This window comes from Brugia malayi (genome assembly GCF_000002995.4).
Source record: "Brugia malayi strain FR3 genome assembly, contig: Bm_v4_Chr3_scaffold_001, whole genome shotgun sequence".
NCBI classification, from domain to species: Eukaryota; Metazoa; Nematoda; class Chromadorea; order Rhabditida; family Onchocercidae; genus Brugia; species Brugia malayi.
The window spans coordinates 13,117,477-13,137,092 of NW_025062477.1; the positions used below are offsets into that span (position 1 = coordinate 13,117,477).

The window sequence follows — 19,616 nt, forward strand, 5'->3', positions numbered from 1 at the left end:
AAAAGGAAGGGAGGAAAAATGACTTCTCACACATTTGAATTTCAGCAAAAAAGGGATGGATGACAAAGAGGAAGAAAAGGAAAGAAGAAGAGAGAGAATATAAGACCACCTTCCCACTAACTATCTCTACATCATTAAACTGAATCGATCAGCTTAATCATCGAATTAAAAAAAAAAAGTATTCGGTACGTGTAGGTACTCTACGGTTGGGTACACGAGTCTTCTTTCCTTCCTCTTTCTCCTTTTTTTCTGGTCCTTTCTCTTGCGATTTTTGACGAGTATGAAAGTGTAAGTGATTTGCTGACGATTAAAAAGAAGATATTCACATCATCATTCAAGCATCGTAAACGTCACATCCTTTTATTGCGTACGTGAAATGTGCAAATATATGTATGTTAGATTAATATTCCATTAACAAAAGTTACGCAGTTTCGTTCCAAGAATTACATGAAGAATTATAATATATTTTACTGCAGAAATATTTTCCGTATTGATTAAATGGATTGGAACAGTTGGAAAGAATCCAGAAGAACTGGATTTGAAGTCGCTGAAGTCCCTGTAAAATTTAGTTCTGACAACAGGTAATGAGAAGTTGAGTTTTATTCCTGTAAAATATTTTATTTACAGTTTGGTAACCTTGTTTATCAATCAGGGAATGTAAAATATCGGTGATCACATTCAGTGTTATATGTCAGCAGCAACAACTTGTAGATATTATTTCTATAAATAATTTTCGTTACAGACAAGCATTCATTGTTTCCAATAACGATGTAATAGTTGTGGAAGTAAAAAGTGGCCATCGTATACAGCTTCTCACTCATCCTGCAAAGATTGTCACCCTTTACTATACATTTCCAAGCAAAGTAAGTTCTAAAGTTTGTAAAAGATCAAGACCGATCAGTGAAGTTTATTTATTGTGTACAAAATTGACGTCTTGAGTCACAGCATTAACGAAATGATCGCAACACGCTCATCAATTTCTTGTTTACATACTGGAATTATATTAGCAGTTGTGATAAATACAATTCTTATTACATAACATGTAAATGTTTTAGGCAGTAACTTATACCGCTGATGGTACAGAATACATCTGGAGCATTGACACGTGGACTGTTCTGCGCTGTCGTGAATTAAATTGTGCACCGCTTGATGTTTGGCATTCATGTGGAACCACTTTGGTTAGTTCTATTTAAAAATTTAGTCAGGATGCAAATTTATTTTTCACCTTTTGAACTGTTCCAGGTTGTAACTAAAAGTGAAGGTAAGGAATTGGTTATTACCAAGATTAACGGAAATGAAGTTCCGCAAAATGAGGAAATTCTACGAACTGGGCCGCATAATATTGGATGTTCTCAATTTGCTGTCACGGTAAGTAAACTTATTTGCGTTATTTTCGCAAGTATGATTTAACGATAATTTTTCACATATTTTTCATCCCCTAATAATTTCATAGACTTCATACAAAAATATTGAAAATTCGAAAAAACATGATCTTTGCTGTTTTAGGCCAATTACTTTGCTTGTTGTGAGAAGCTCTTTGTATATCTTTACGTTTTTGGCGAAAATGGAGTTAAACGATTCAAATATATTGGTAAAGCTGTTTTCATGGATTCGTCACTACTGGAATTTATAAGTATTACAGCCCTTGGGGACACAATGGCAGCTGCAATATCATTTGGCCGTGTTTTTATATGGTTCGTCAATTAGAAATTATGAAATATAGGAAATTGAAGCGAATGTATATTTTTCAGGATAGGAGAAAGGAATGGAGTAAGGAAGATTTGCTGATGATTTTGTTTTTAATTTTATTTAAAGACAAAAGCCTCAAGCATAGATCTTCGAAATGTGCATTATGTTTTCCCTTATCATTGTGCTTTGTACTTGACATTTTTACTTAGTTTGAACTTATTTCATAAAGATGAATAGAACTCATCTTTTCTTTTAAATATAGCAACAGGTGTTCTGGTATTCCTAATCATTTTGAGTGTTTCATAAAATTCTGTTATATTGAACTGGACTATTAGATTTTGAAACTTATATAAAAATACTTGTTGAATTATTTTTCAGGAATAACGTAAGTCGAAAAGGCATCAATACGTTCAGTCATTCAGTGCATTGGCATAAATGGGCTCCATGCTTAGCTTTATCCGAATCGAATACTTTATTTTCTGCTGGTGATGAAGGTGTTTTAGCGAAATTTTCTCTCTCAGAGTTAAAGTCGATATCTAAGCCACAACTATTACCAAGATTACAAGCACCAGTTCGAAGGCTTAACCTTTCTGAAGATGGTTCCGTTCTGGCTGTTGTACTAGCTGATAATTCGACTCATTTCATTCTCAATTCAACACTTAATGTTCTGTCTTCGATGGAATCAATTTTCTGTTCTCCGAAAAAATCGCTGTTTCCCCTCACTGAGGATCCTCTTTATACAAATTACGTTGTACACAGTGCACGTCCTGGTTTTATGCAGTGGATTGCACCATCTACAATGATCTCCATCGCAACGGTATTTAATTAATATTATATAACTTTCATCTAAACAACATGAATATCTAAGCAATCTTTTTTTTCTTATTGTTCATTTATAAGGAATATCATTGCTGTTGAAACAAAAGGTAATCAAAAAAAGATATAAGTGATGGAAATCACTACTGCTTTATTTTATAGGCTGACGTATCTAGAGAGAATCCAATAGAAGGAGAAAATATATTTTCTGATACTATGGGTTACACGGACGTTTGTGAAGTTGCATTATCACGGACAATGATAGTAACTGCTGATTGTGACATCGGTTTCGATATACCAAATGTAAATTTTTTGTGCTTCATTAGAATACTGTTTCGAATTGTTAATTTAAATGAGAAATTGTAACAAAGACCAGCTTGATTTAAAAATAAAGATTCGTTTTATTTCGTCTAAAGTTTGTTCCTAAAAAGGAAAATTTTCAGAATCGGTTGCAGTTTTGGCGTCGAAATGAAGATTTAGGCTCCTTTGCTTTAGAATACTGCGAGCTATATGTTGGCGGAGTTATAAAATTTATCCGAGCCTGTCTTGACTGTGATTTGTTCGTTACTGCTGATAATAAGGTTGATTGTTTCAAAAATTTTTTTTGGTGAATTAGTTTCAAGTGGATAAAAGATTGATCTATTGTTAAGGAAACACTTGCTTATAACGTCCTTTTTTTTCCAATTAATAATGTTACTATGTTAATTATTTACATATTAAATTATTTCAGGGAGTTCTGTGCACATGGGAAAGAATGAAAAATGATGAGAAAAAGTGGTGTAAGTCGAACGAAGTTCACTGGATGGATGTTCCTATTTTGCATGTTTCAAGGATACAAAAGTCACATTTTGCTGCGATTCATGATGTTTCTTTTTTTCTTCCTTTCAACTCAAAACATTCGAAAATTTGAAATAACTTCTGATGTTTTAACAAGTTCCACCACAAATTGCTTACTAGTTCTTAAATTTACTAATCAGTTCGTTTCCAGATCAGTCTGAAGACTGATGGAGTCGTTGCTCTGTGGTGTGCAGAACAGGAAAAATCTCCACGTGTTGTTTATGTCCATCAGGGTAATGGCAAACTTACAGCAGTAGAATGGGGTCCTCTGAATAATACCAACTTGCTTATAATATCATCTAAAAGTTGTATCTATGCTCTCAATATATGCACGCTTGCACCATTATGGATTGTTTGCGAACCGGATTTGAAACTCGCTGTAACATCGCAGTTTACGGTTGCATATAATAAAAACGGTTCATGTTTCTCTTGAAAAAAAAGATTTCTATTAATTTAGAATTGTTATTAAATTTATTGAAATTAAAATTATTACTAAAATTTGAAGTTATTATTACGGTTAAAAGATTTTAGTAGAACTTCGTATAACAATATAAGGAACTGTGAGAATGAATAATTACAATAAAAATTTGTATTACCGTAGTGATACACGAGGTTTTTGCAGTTGTTTCTGTGATCGATAGCTCTTCCGGTACTTTACTATGTCAAAGGAAATTAAATTCAACTCCAGAAAGTGTTATTGGTATTGGAAAGGACCGAACGTTTACAATAGTTGCTGCTTATGAAAAGGTTTGTATCATTTTTATAAAACATATTTAAGCCAACAAATGTATGTATCACATAGCTTAAGCTGTTATTCTCAAAGTTACCTAAGCTGTTTCTCAAAAAGTCAAAAGTTATCGATCATAAAATGTTTTTACGTTATACTCGGTGAATTAAGCGCAGTGTTGGAGATTTCTCTTCCCATAGTTCTTGTAATGACTTCATTCTATTTTGTAATAATTCCATCGCTTCCTTTTTCTTCCAAAAATAATCATTTCAGGGCTATGGAGTGATTGCAAGGTCGGAATTGCTAGAAGAAGCGCAAAAGCAATTGCATACGAGGAATATAGCATTGAAAAAGACTCCATTTTCAAATTTATTAACTGTTGGTAAAAAAGAAGTTGAAAGTAACGAAGTTCCAGTCGAAACATTGTCCAATTTGGAAATTTTCTCTGGACCATCATATTCACTTGCACCTATGCCATATTTGGCTCAAAAGTTTATTCGTTCCTGTTTTTTATTACCTCAGCAAGTATGATATTAGTGAGAATGTTAGATGTACAATAATTTATGCCGGATTGTTTTAGTTTATCCCATACCCATCCTTTTAAATTATTTATCTTCCTGGTATTTCCAAATTTTTAAGTTCTCTGTTCTTTCCATTCAAATGTATTAACAGTAAAGAAATATTTTTCGAGTACTTTAAATACAGCACTGCTGGAATTAATTGTCGTAATTACTATAACACCGATATTTTCGGCATTATAATAATCCCACAGTGTCACAGTATTGGAACTATTTTACAGTGCATAATGCTAATTCATGATTTCGATTTCTACTTGCATTTAGCAGTATGCATTGAAAACTTGTAAGTTCTATTTCTCATGTTTTTATGGGAGAGTTACGAGTAAATACTCGCAAGTTTATTTCAGAAATTATTCTAGTATGAAATTATTCTGAAAAGGTTTAAAAGAAAGAAAGTATCTGAAATAGTGTGTGTTATTATTTTCTATTTGTTGTGTTTGTTACTCTGTTGTTGATTTTAATGATAAACTGAATTATTCACTGATAATGAAAAAGCAGGGAATTTTATTTCATCGTGAGAGCTCAATATTTCCAAATTGGATACAAAAAATGTTTTGAGTGGTTGTCATGGTGTTTATATCACACCTGATATTGTTTCAACTTCAGTCTGCGTCACCTGGCATTTAATCAGATAACATGAATTGGACGATATGGGTAGAACAATCTTAGCACAATTTTTTCGTGCGAGAGCTCTGTACAATAGTTAGTATTGAGTAGAAGCGCAGCAGACGAAAATAATTGTATTAATGAGATTAGCTAAAATTGTTCTTTGGCAGTGATTAAAGATAAATTCGTTGGATAGCAAATGAACTATTTACAATCTTCTAAAAAAGCTTAAAAAATCATATGGGGAATTTCAACAACATACAAGGGGATAGTCAACTACCTTCCGTGCAAGTTGTTTGTCCAATAAATCAAGGTGATTATAAAACGTTTGGTAGTTTAAGATTTTATCTAAGTAGAGAAAACAATCAGTTTGATATAATGATATGAATGTTTCAATAAGTGGACTTAATTGAAATATGCGATCTCTTCTTTCCTAATTCATTTTGGTTTTTTAATTCACTTTTTTTCTCAGCCAAATATTCCCAGGCTTGTTGCATTGCAATTTAACTGTCAGACATTGATGATATGAAATTCAAAGAGATATATGTGTTTGATTTCAAATAGAATGATGTTACAAAGGACGATGTATGGTCATATTCGTTCCTTGTAGAGTAGCCACGATAAGATATTAACTTCAGTACTGCTCGAACCCTATGCGGTAAATGACTTACAGTCTTTTTGTTTCATATGCATAAAAAATTAATAGAAATGTTAATCTATTTATAAAGCATGCGTCAGGGTTTATTTTTTCTCATTCATGACTTCAGAACAGATCAAATATCCAGTTTACAAAAGGAGTAAAAATTACTATATCTTTTCCGCATTTTCTTTTTTATCAGTAAAAAAGGGATTTCACATTCGAAAATATTTAAATATAGGATCAATCAAATTGTTTCAATGCAGCATCATTTTCTTTTCTGCAGTAGCTTTTGAAGATAGTTATAAGAGAAAATGCTTGCATTTTTTTTCGGAAAATTTTTACTGCAATTGAATCTAATTAATAATTGCTGTAGTTAATTGTTTTCTTGAATTTAAACTTAATGAATGACGTTAAGTGTAGTAGAAATTGATTGCACAAAAGGACAGTTATATTTCAACAAACAGTCTGACATGTCTTTAGTCCATTTGGCAAATGAGTTTTGATTTTAAGTCCATTGTCGGGTTCTTTCAAAGTTTTTTAGTCTATGCAACTAATCAACTTGAAAATCTAAATCTTTTCAATCTTTATTGGTAAAATGGAGCGAACAATTTATATTTTTATAATTTTTAATTGCAAACTTTAATTGAAATTGTAGCAGCAAATATATAAAGAATAAAAAATATTAATTATTAAAATTATAATAGAAATATTGATTCCTCGCCTTGTTTATCAATTTTTTTTTTTTTAAACCGTAAAACAAGTTGGTGTCTATACGCATTCTATTCGCTTAAATTCTCAAAAGTAAATCATATTGTTCAAAATTTCCGGTTTTTTTCCAACCAACTGTTGCCAGTAAAAAAAGACAGTGGAATTCCACATGTTTCTTATTATAATAGAAAGGACAAAATCACAGTGAGTTAGTGAAAGAAATGAAATTTGTTGTAGTTTTTCGAAATTAATCTTTTGTTTTTCTTCGAAATTATTTTTTTCGGAACATTTTTCTCTATTCAAAAATTCTTCATTTAAAATTTGAAATTTGCATTTATTTCTGCTTTCACTGATTGCTCAAATTCTACAGTCATAATTGATAATATGAAATGCGAATGATTAGCGTTATATGAATTTATTTTTTCTTTCAGAGTTGGAAAACATAAATGTGTTGTGAGGGGACAGGTTGATTATAAACTTGCCTCATCATTAACATACATTCTTGTCCTGAAAACTTTTTAACACCTATTTCTGTTTCAGGGATGAGAAAAACTTTGCAAGAATAAATAAATGATTCCAGACCAGTTCTTCTATTTCATTATTTAATACCTTCTTTTATGATACTATGCGAATTCTTGTTCACTTATCTGGCTGACGAAAATTCGAAAATAACAAAAAGCGATTTTTCTTCCTTTCTATTGCTGCGAAACACAAACTATTTATTAAATATTTATATGATTTCGATCTGAATATCCTATTTTGGTATTTTAAAATAGTTACTGCTTAGCATTGACCGGCGGGTTTCACATCTGTAGAAAATGCCAATAAAAAAAAAAGCCTCATAACCTGTTCGACCATTCCTTACGGCCTTTGATGATAAGCAGTGAAGTTAACTAAATACTAGTAAGAATCCCATGTATAAAAATCGTCTGCTAGAAGAACGTCACTTCATTATCTCAGATTGTTGTAGGAAATTTAAATTCTAAGTCGTCTGCCATTTCAAGCGACTACCATCGTGATGGTTTAACATCACGTAAAAAGATTAAGAATGTTATCATTAACACTCTTATCACTAGTACAAATGATCAGTCTGAAAATTTTCTTAAATGAGAACATTTAAGAGAATTTTCAGTAATTTTTAATTTTAATTAAAAAAATAAAATTAATTTTGATTGAAAATAAAAATCTGTTAATATTGCTGGATTTTCTTCGATTGCTAAGTTTCTCAATATGGACTAGTAATGCTGTTAGGACCAACATTGGTCGGTCGTATGAAAGCAATAGGACGATGAATGATTTCATGACTATGATGGTCAAATGGTTAAATAAATGTCATCTTAACTTCTGCCTCTTATGAATTAATTTGAATTCGGATATTTTTAACAGTATAATATCATTGCAGTAAATTCTTTCGCTACTTCATAATGTCTAACATTTCTTAACTTTGATTTATGATTCAAATTCGGGTAACTTCAACCATTATTTTACTGAGTAAATAGTCATAATTGTCAGACGGTCAGTCGATGTTTACATTTATAATAAATACAATAAATAAATGATGACAGAACTGAAAGAAATAGTAGCGATCAGTATTTCAGCCTTACGAGTGAATTAGACTTTCAAATGAATCAGAGATCTGGCTGATATCTTAAAATAAATGTTTCACAATTCTAGAACCGTTTGCATGTGAAATAATTCTGCAAATTGTGATCGCTTTTAAACAAGCTTAATGGAATCAGTGAAGAGGCGGGTGATGCCTGCTCCGCTTCTTCCCTTTTTCTCATTTATTTTTTTTTCAGAAATTTTTTGTGAAAAACAAAAAGGTAACAAGAGAGAATTGTAAATGCATCATCAGCGGAACAGCTCCGATGCTGCGTTGCTATAGTGTACAGCGCTATAGCACCACTACCACAAGCGCCATTACCGCCACCCATCACCACAACTACAACCACAGCCATAACCATCCGTCTCTGCACCACGTCACTGCAAACTTTCAACAAAACATTTTAATTTTCTTTTTCCTTCAATTTCGGAAAATTTTATCCATCTCTGTACTGGTCTTCCCTCTTATAGTTTACCCTTTATTAATTACTGATATCTAAGCTGATTCTTAGTTAAGAAGAAAATGAGAAACTGCGAAGCTTCAGATTTCGCATGACATTGGGATAGGTTAATCATTTTTCCTTTGTATTTTTGGTTCTACGAGTTCTCAAAATTTCGCTTATTACTTATCAATTTGTTTAATTGAACAAGTGAAAACGAAAGTTGGTTGAGAGTAACAGTGAAATGTTTTTAGTGAAAAAAATGAAATTCTTACGCTCTGATATGTGGAAGATTGGGTTCTTTCCTCTTTGAAATGGCAGAAAAATGACATTGCTTGTGAATGGTAGACAGGAGCGCCAACAAAATGTGTTTCTTCAGATCATTAAATATACTTCCAACAAGCTTTTTAATTCCATCCGTACTGTAACATTTGCTTTCTCCTGCAGCTCCGTTGTTAGCACTCTTAAAGAAATTTGAAAGTTAAGTTGGAATTTGATTTTAGGTTTTGATTTGAACAGCTGTCTCTTAAAAGATGGAATGAAATCCTGTTTCTATTCATTTCCGTTACAGGACTGGCTGTTGCTAGACATCCTTGTCGTAGCCATTCCAAGCGTTAAAGAACTTTTTCTCTTTCTCAGTTCATTACGAAAGAAATGGTAAACAAGTAAAGAGAAAACACTATTCATCGTCTATGCACTCAATAGAAGATATTTCTCCCTGAAAAAAAGTCTATTAATTAATGAAGTGAAATTAATCGTGAAAATGAGAAACAACCAATTGTAGCGGTAATAGAATAGTAAATGTTAGTGTAGTAAACGGTGGAGGAAAAGGATGGATAGGAAAAGAGTGGCAGGTAGAAACAGGTAGGTTGGATAGTTCTGGGCCCTTTCGCTCATTCCATTTGATTTCTAAATTCTCCTCCATCTCTCCTCTTTCAAGAGGTATTACTATCATTACTTTGTTATTATTGTCGTTGCTGCTAGTGCTGTTACTGTTGTTGTTGCTGTTGCCATTGTTATTGTTATTACTACTATTGTTTGTTGTTGTTGTTCTTGTTGTTATTGTTTTTTGTTTTTGTTGTTACTTTTGTTTGATCATCATTCCTCGTCGTCTTTGTTCCACTTCTTATTTTTTTCTTCAAGTTTCGCTTCTTTTCCTTCCTGATATCCCTTATCCATCAAATCATGATATCACTTCTAGGCATCATCATCCAGAAACAGAAAAGACATAAATATCCTAACCGACTTTTCTGAACAAGCCATTCAATTGGTTTTGACGACATTTTACTATAAAAACAAATACTGATCTGCTTTATCCATCATTTATTCCTATCCCTGCTATAAGCTGAAACTATTTAAAATTTGCCAAGTGAGGTTTGTTGGTATTTGGTTGAATATCCAAGAATTATGGTTCACAGGAAGCAGTCTTCATGGAAAAAGGTTAGAGCAACTGAGATTTAAATCAAATTAATGATGATTTAAATTATCATTAAATTGGGTGCCCTCAATTTCCATTTACCAATTCAACTTTTCTATACTTCCAAAGGCAAATGTATTATACTGTTGCATACTTTTTGAAGAGTAAATTGCTAAAATTCTTAATCTTTTACATTATAAGTAGTTAGCTAATAAGATAAGAAATATAATTAATTGCTTTTTTTTCGTTCTAATTGGCTAAAAATGAACGAACAGCTTGTGCCTAATTATTATTCGTACCCCAAATATTTTTTGATAAAGAATTTTATGCAAAAAAATTTTCGATTCTTTGAAGAATGCAATCTCCATGATAAATTTGTTAGAAGATTAACTCTTCAATATGATTTTGTTAGCATAAAGTTAACAATTGACTGTTTATCGAAAAAATAATTTCCTGAAGTTTTATGCATATCTTTGATGAGTGGTAATTCACCGACAGAAGAAAACTTCGATTCTCGAGAAATTCCTGGACTCTGGAATCTTTTAACTGGTCTGAAATATTGATGTATTATCATTAACACATTTTATCACAGCCATCTCAAAGAAGAAATAACATTGATTTTGCCATTATGGATCTAATAATTGTGATGGAGAGAAAGAGAGGGTGAGAGAGAGAGGGAGAGGTAGAGCAATTTGGAAAAACTCATCCCAAAGAATTTTGAAAGGACATAAAAAAGGGTACATTTGACTTTGATTTAATCTTATGTCTGAAGTGTAGAAAATTAAATAATAAAATGTCGTTACCATTGTAGTTTTATCTCTAAATTTTAATCTTTTCAAAAGCTTTCTCATTAAATTTTAATCCTTTCAAAAATCCTTAGAAATTTGTCACCAAGATGACGAGAGTGTAGTTTTCATTTTTACTTCGATCTTTATCAGAAATATTGCAAGCAGAAAAAACTTTTACTCAATCTAATCTCCCAGTTATGAGAATATTTTAGCAGTAACTCCAAAAAGTTTAAAAAAAATAAGTGTAAGGCTTCCTTATAATCACGCAAGTTTTTTATAGAAATTAACTGGTTTGAACTGGAAAACTTTGGTCCAAATTTAAAGCATAAATTTCTCTAAATTGTGAATTTTCAAAATCTTTTTCTTATAGTTTTCTTCCTCACATTTATTAGTTTTATTTCAATCAAAATTCTAGATTCTGCGTAGTTTAGACGGAAGATACTTTGCTATGATTCATCTAAATAGTTAATTAATTAATATTTTTTAATTTACTTTTTCTATATTATTATTTGATTGTATTTTCTTCAGAAATTGTACATCGTCAATTGCACGAGAAATGAAGGTTGAATTGAATTACATCTGTACGTATGAGAACATATGTGTAACATCTGATCTCATCAGAATGATGTTTGGATCTAAAAAAAGAGAAATTATTGTGTTTGTCTTACCGGATATGGTGCAAAGTTTTATGATTTTTCAAAAAATCAACTGCGAACACGTTTTTCATTTTAAAGTAAAATAATGTGAATAACTCTTATTTTGAATTTTTTTAATGCTAGAATTTTTACATCCACTAACTAATTCCTATCTGCTGAAAGCGAAAACTGAATGATGAGAAGTTATTTATTATGTAAAAACAGCGTTTACTTCTATCCACTTATGTTCTTTCTTAAAAAATGAAAAATCCAAATTCCATTTTTTATTTTTATTGTTACAAACTTCAGAAATAAGACGGAATAAAAATTATTGAACGAAAAAGAAGATAAGAAAATCTGCGATAATACTATTATTATCAGATTGTCGTAGCATTTGTACCATCTCTGACTTTCGATTGTTCCAAAATCATTGTATTTTACGTTTTTCAATATTTATTTCTTCTTCCAATACTGTTGCGCATTGCTGCAAGTATCGTTTGTCTTAAAGTACTATCAGATTTTATCAATTTCAATTTATTGATAAAGTCGAGTATAAAGTACAACTGAATCTCATTCAATTGTTCAAAATGAAATTAATACGAAATTAAGCATACTTTAGAGAATGATTTATTCCATTCAAATTATTTAATTTGCTCGATTTATTCATCGAATTCATTTGCATAAATGCATACCTCTAAGGTAAGTTGTAGTCTATTATATGAGTGAATTTCGAAATTTTATATTGTAACGATATTTTCTGGAAAACTTTCCAAATTGATTTCGTTTTTTAAGCTATATATTATGTTTTTCCCATTGATGATTTTATCAGTTACTTATTGTAACAAAAACTCTTTCGTTGAGAAATTAATCAAAAATTTTGTAAGAATTTTTTCGTGCGAATAATATGATTAATAACTAGTTTCTCATGGAAATACATATGTTTGTTTAATAAATGAACAGACAAAATAACATTTAATCTGATCTAAGTGAAGTTTTGAATATCTGTTTTACCTGTAGAGAGAGAGAGAGAGAGAGAGAAAGAGGAAGGAAGAAAGAAACATCAATATATTTTATGGTTCATTGTGTTAATTTATGTTATGAAAGAGTGATCACAGCAATAATATCATCATGTTACTCATCTTTTCTGCTTTTTTCATCATTAATCATTAGTGATATAGTGATAATCACACGATCACTATACTCTTTTCACATTACTTACTTAACTGAATTTGCTTTCCCTTTTACTTTCTCAAATAATGAACAGAAATGCTTTTTAAATTGTTCACTTATCATTGTGAACACAGTAATTACACTTTTGCGGAGTATAATACATGAACTTAACTTTATTATCGATTTCTTAAAATCTGTAAAAAGAAAATTTCAGGAAAGAAATATTTAGAATACCCTTTTTTTTATATTTTCAAAATGCCAATACTTTGTTTTTTTTTTTTTTTTTTTTTTTTTTTTTTATGCACAATATTTCATAAAATTCGCTAAATAAGAGACTACTTTTTCTAAAAAGAAAAAAGAAATTGAATTTCACTTTATGAAGATAAGATAAAGTGAGCGAAAGAATTGAATTTACAAAATAACAAAATAAAACAAAACAAAAAAAAAAAAAAAAAAAAGGTGAAAACGATGAAAGGAACAATTAAAAATGTAATGTTAGAAGATAACATTTATTGATTTTTAATAAAGATTCTATAGAAAATCACATATCATAGTTTTTTATTACAAAAATGATTAAAGTGCGTCAATATGTAACGGATTTATACAACGAATAAACATTCTTATGCGTCTCGTCTATTAGAATGCTCTAAAATATTATGTCTTTTCATACTTTTCCATTTCATTTTTGCACAATTTTCAATATTCAGCTTTTTTTTTCTTTTTTCTTTTATTTGTACAAACGAAATATTTTATAGTTTTATAACTTTTGATGACCTTTATGAACAAATAATTAGTCTAAGAATTTGAAATAAAGCTTAAATGAAACAGAGTGAAATAAAAGTTAAAGAAATGTTTTTTTATTAGTCTTTTTTCTTCCTTAAAAAAACTGGTCGCATCATGCTGAACAATTAATTAGAGTAGAAAATAGGAAAACGTATGCTTTTTATTAGAAAAACTTCAAGAAAATTGATAAATATGTAAGAGAGTCAAGTGACACGAGAGAAACTATTTTTAAAGTATTTGAATGAATGTTTTAAAAATATTTCGTGTTGGATACACACCGACTAAGATGGACTGATAATAATGTAATAAAGTATCAATGTTTATTACATTGAAGTATGCTGTTTTATGCTAGAAGAAACTAGAATGTAAGCCAAACATATGAGAGTCCTCTAGAAGCTATCTGGAGAATATTTAAAGAATTTTTTTGATAGCTGAATTTAATATCCTGGAAATAACAATTGATAAGAATTATATTCATTTATTTCGATTTATTTCCATTGTTATTATGAATATTTGATGATATGTAAATGAATGTGCGAGCAAATGGTTGGTCGACTGATCCTTTATTCTTTCTTTTTTTTTTTTTTTCAATACGAAAATTCTCAAACTGTTTCTATTTGAATATTTTTATTTTATAAATTTATGCTCATCGTTGAGCAAAACTTTTCTCAAACTTTTATGTCATATCGTTTGCTTTTATAGCAAAACATATTCATTTTAAAACTACACTTATTAATGATGCAGTGAAGCTAACTGTTTTTTCACAGTTTCACTGAAATACTATCCATTAGGAAATACGAACTGATCTTTCACTTTTCTGCTTTTCTAACTCTTATGATTTTGCTTATTCATTTAATTCGTAGCTTTGTTGAATTTTTTTGTTAAAAGACAAACTAGAAAACTCCCAAAAAATTTGACATATAAGCCATATCAAAAGATATAGAGCTAATGTAATACGCGAAGAATAGATTATATGTCTTGAAACTTTCAGTAAGTTAAGAAATCATTACTGCAAATTCATTAGTCTAAATTGTTGATATCTTATCATAATGAAAAGTTTGTATTGTGAACCTTTCAGGAGAAAAAGAAAAAGAGAGAGAGAGAGAGACATTATGTCTGACCTTGATCTGATTGTTGAAAGAAATCCGATAGTTTTGCAATATAGGTGTACTGCACCCTAGTTGAAAAATTCTAACATTTACTGTCTTTACTTCATAGGCAATAATTACATTTGAAATAGATATAGTGAAAGTAAAATTCGATCCGATTAGTTGAACTTTTTAAAAGTACTGTGTGGAAGAGAAGGTTCTCTGTTGTGATACAAAGTGAAACCAGTTAGCGATGACTCATCTCGACTCATTCTTCTCTCGGAAAAAAAAAATTTCATATATTCTTTTGGAATAAGTGATTTATATGCCAGTTATTAATCGAGCCGTTCATATTTTATGCTGATAATTACGTGAAAAAAAAAAAAAACGGAAGCGAAATGAGAAGTTGCTATCCTTGAATTGTCCTTCCTAATTCAGGAAAAATCTTTTAAGTAAATCGTTTCAATCCATTTGAATTCATGATAATCAGTTGTACCGATCATTGCTGATTGCTAATTGTTAAAAATGACAAACAACAAAGATAACAAAAATGTTTGTCACCATGAACAAATTGAACCGAGGAACATTTTTCTGATTGGGAAAAACATTTTTGCCATTGATAATTTTGATCGACGTAGGATATACCAGTTAATTTGAAATGAAATTCGACTAACTTTATAGCACAGAAATGTCACCTTCGCTAAACAGATCACTGAATTGCTCAATTATCAGCGTGCAGTGAAATGAATCTGAAATTTATTCATAAAACATTCGAGCGCAGTTCTGTTCTGCTTCTATTATAATTCCAGAATGTGAACCTTTTTATGTAAGATTACACGGAAAGAAATACTTAAAACGAGGCGATAACGTTCTCTACTGCTAACAGTGATCTTTAAATTTCGAAAGCTATGCAGAAAAATAACATTTAAAGTTGTTATTGCTGCTAAGCTAAACTAAGCTACCAATCTTCAGTGATGAATTACAACACACACACACACACACACACACACACACACACACACACACACACACACACACACACACACACACACACACACACACACACACACACATATATATATATATATATAACTCACTCACTCACTCATTCAAGCGTTCCTTTCATTTCATTTCTAATTATAACAAATTAAGCGCTACCGTTGTAGCAGTAGCAGCTGCAATATCTTTTGTTTTACATCAATCAGTTTGTTTTTGTTATTTCTTCTTTCCTTCTTGCCTCGCCTCTGTGCTCTTTTTTTTCTTCCATTCAAACATTTTCCATTCTTATATATTTCTCTCTTAATTAAATTTCGTTTACACAGTGAAAATTGCAATCCACTTTTCCTTTTTTTTTTTTTGAGAGTTCAGTTGAAAAATAATTACGGATAGCTTCTATTTTTCACTCAAACAAATTGTCCATGTCATAAAACAGCGCCCTCATGCACATTCCAATTTGTATGGCATTTATGTCATTCAAATAATTATTCATTCATCTTATTGATTTGAAATAAAAGAAAGAATGCCTTCCTTTTATAATAAACAATCGACACTACTGTAGTTGACTAATGTTCCGTTGGTCATCACTGCCTCAATTTTGGTTCTAATTTCAATGGCTGGTTGTGTTTTTTTAAAACTTTATGTAATTTTAAACTAACCGATTATGTCTTGGATATTTTCAACGAAGAGATGAATGCACTGGAAAGTTTTCGTAGGAATTGTTGGTGAGAAAGATTATTTTGTTAATAAATTGAAATTTGTGCTAGAATTGAACTGATTAAGATGAGGGAATTTTAGGGTGAATTTTAATTAAATTAGAAATAATAATCGTAGTTGCCACTACGATTATTATTTCTTTGTGTGTGTGAAATTAAAAACGACTTGTCAAAGTTCGAAATGACCCAATTTATGGAATATTAACTTGAAATTATAACCTATGAATAAAAATTGATTACATATCAGTTATAATAGTCAATTCATTTTACCTCGAAAAATTTGGTTTTTCTCATTTCTGTATATTTAACTAGCTGAATTCCTCAATTATTTGCAAAGCTATTTGTTGAATTAAGTTGTCAAATCTAACTTTTATAACTTCAGTTTATTCGGATGCAATTCATAAATTTATCACATTACATTACAAAGTATTATACTTTGCTCCATTTGACAATTTGTTTGATTCGTATCTTTCGTAAATGAATTTCATTTTTCTCTGAAATGATTTTGAATTTTTGTATAAGAAGCAGTCAATTTGATTTTTAGAACTTTTCGCTGACTAAAAGGCTTGTTTATTCTTCTTAATATAATTTCTTTTTTTTTTTTTTTTTTTTCACTAGCTTATTCTTAATATATATTCTCTTCATTTTTTTAGTGATTATAGGTCCGGTTTTTGTGTGTTACACTCAAACCGTGTTATTTTATCTTTACAAAAACTATCCTGAAAACTACTCAACAATAATATTGAACTATCCATCAGCAACATAGGATGATACATTGATCAGAAATACAATAATGATTTTTTTGTTTGAATTAGTCTTTAGCTGATAAAAGGGGATGTTCTGTTTGATATTATAATTTTCAGTTCGAACTGTTTTTGAAGTATTTCTTCGATCGGTGAAAAGTAGCTTTCGTTTCGTCTGCATGCGTGGTTTTCAGTATTGTTGTAAACATTATTTGAATGTGGGAATGATATTAAGCCTTGTAGGTAAACATACCTGACTGATTTAATTTTGAAAATTCCTGAGATTTAAAGAAAAGATTGAATTTTATATATTATGCCACACGTTACGACGTCTTTTTAGATCAAAATTCACAAAAAAATTTCATTCTAACTTTCTTGTCAGTTTATTATATTTCTCTGCTCATTTTTATTTTCATTATCTTTCCATGCTCTTATTCTTCCGACAGAGTCGAAAATTTTCAGTGCCATTTAAAAGCTAAACTATCCACATCTCAATTCATTACAATGTTCTCTTTCATTTAAACTCATAGCAGTGATCAATCAATGATTTCTCTTCTCATCGGGAAATTATTTGTTTGAGTTTCATTAAAATTATCAAAACTGAGGGAAGTTAGAGAGAGAGAGAGAGAGGTATTGAGAGGACCGATGTGGATCATCATCAACTCCTGATAACCGGTTTATTTTTTTCACTTTTTTTACTTTTTGACACTGTTTGATACTTAATGCAACAAATGAGGTCAATTTGACAGAATCCTTTAACCGGAATTTCAATTTGATGTTAGTAAACTTGTTGTTTGTCACCATTGTTTGATGTTGTAATGGTAATGCCACTTACATTATAATATATGCGTTCGCTACTTAACTCGGAATTCTCTTAATTTCAAATCCATGATTTCAATTTCAGAATGGTAATCATGGATTGAGCCACTTTGTAAAATTTAAGTAAATTGTAAGCAAGAAAGATGTAATAGTCTTTCATATGATTAGCAGGTATACTAATCCATTAAGAATCATCCATTCCTAAAGTATGAAGTTAAGAAATCAATGTTTCAAATAGAATTAAAACAAACTCACATATATATATATTATATCATCGTCATTTATGACGCCATTAACATTATTCACAATGAGAGATATTATTATTTAGGGACTGGAAAGCAATTAGATGAAAAAAAAAAAAAAAAAGAAATAAAACTCAACGAAAATTAACGTTTTCGGGAGAATTGATCTTTGCATTGTTGGCCACAAACAAAAAAAAAAAAAGGGAATCAGCTGTGTAAAAAATAAATAAACTGGCATTGTCTTCATCATTATTATTATAACACCTGAAAATATTTTAACTGCAAACTTTTTTCAAAAATTTATGAGGAAAGCTGTTAATGTTTGTTTAGAAGCTTAGTCATAAAAAAAAACGTAAATAATAATCATAAATTATTACCTAAAAAAAAAAAAAAAAAACATCAATATTCATTTTACCTTCTAAATTGAATCCACAATTTATTTAAGTATGAAATTGAAAAAAAAATTTTTTTTCCGTCTTATCAATGTCACTTTCTTTTGTTCTTGGATGTACACTTTATATTTGTAAAAGGCTCTACCCATGTTTATTACAAACTTGTCGATGACTTAAAAAGCCAATTAAAGGTAGGCTAGTCCTGTTAGAAAGACCGCAAGAAAGTCTCGTGTAGTTCTAACGGACGCTGCTACACGTTGTATTTCCTCTACGTACTTTCTTAAAGATCCATTGAAGAGAGTTCTTATATTTCTGTCCTCTTTAGCTCCTTCTCAAGAAAGTGGTAATCCTCCATTCCTAAGAAATGATCTACCAGAGTAACTGTTTATGTTTCAATACCAGCAATTCCCTTACTCGAGGACAATAGCGCACCGATCATTCTGCAGGATGGATGATGCGGAAGCAACGCTGATGAGAAAGTAATGCTTAATGGATAAGTAAACCTGCTGAATTAACGAAAGCTTAGATGAGTGTAGTTATAGAGTGAAGTTGATAATCTGTCTGTGATGAGAGGTTGATACCGATGCAGTGCAGAACTGCAGCTTCTTAAAAGCATGAAGTTATGCGATGCAAATATTCTTCTGTGTTGGCAATGACGGCGGTAAAGAGCAAGGTACTGAAGGTTGTCTTGTTTCCTACAACTCACAATAAGCTCATGAGATTTAGCGTGAAGTGTTTGGCCTTTATGTCTTTAAATTTCAAATTTCAAGCCCAGGTGTTTTGCTAGATTGCATCTGCTGCATGGCCTTGAGAGTCTCTTCCAAAGAAATCCTAAAATTAATTCGATTAAAATAGCTTACAGCATCTCTTTGACCGATCCTCTTTTATAAGAAAAACAGCTTTTCGTTCTGCTTCCATAAGCTTCAACAGAAACTCCGAGACACCAAGAACAAGGGTGGATCAATCTAAAACAGTAGATTCAACCACGCAAAGACAGAGGACTCTACGAAGTCTTGAAAGTAGTGTTGGACTGATACACTAAGTCCACAGCTTCTTTCTGAGCTCAGATGGCTGCTTCCCTTCTCTTTCTAGGCTTTAGAGTAGTGCTTATGATCGTGAATTGCTCGTATGCACAAAATTCTAGCAAGAGATATCAATTTAAACCATATTTGCTAGTGCTCCTT

At 30.6% G+C, this 19,616-nt stretch overlaps 2 protein-coding genes across 2 annotated transcripts; one reads left to right on the top strand and one right to left on the bottom strand.

The window, feature by feature from the left end:
• Positions 1–498: 498 nt before the first annotated feature.
• Bm4224 (Uncharacterized protein) lies at positions 499–4,600 on the top strand (the record flags this gene model as incomplete). The annotated part of the gene is made up of 12 exons (XM_001898569.2): positions 499–581; positions 743–863; positions 1,056–1,178; positions 1,243–1,368; positions 1,507–1,694; positions 2,068–2,506; positions 2,668–2,808; positions 2,949–3,086; positions 3,236–3,370; positions 3,494–3,758; positions 3,965–4,089; positions 4,343–4,600. 12 exons carry the CDS (start codon positions 499–501, stop codon positions 4,598–4,600), a joined length of 2,142 nt encoding a protein of 713 aa, XP_001898604.1.
• Positions 4,601–8,385: 3,785 nt separating this feature from the next.
• Positions 8,386–9,657, bottom strand: Bm13416 (Uncharacterized protein; the record flags this gene model as incomplete). The annotated part of the gene is made up of 3 exons (XM_043081024.1): positions 8,386–8,584; positions 8,919–9,065; positions 9,602–9,657. 3 exons carry the CDS (start codon positions 9,655–9,657, stop codon positions 8,386–8,388), a joined length of 402 nt encoding a protein of 133 aa, XP_042936958.1.
• Positions 9,658–19,616: the final 9,959 nt, after the last annotated feature.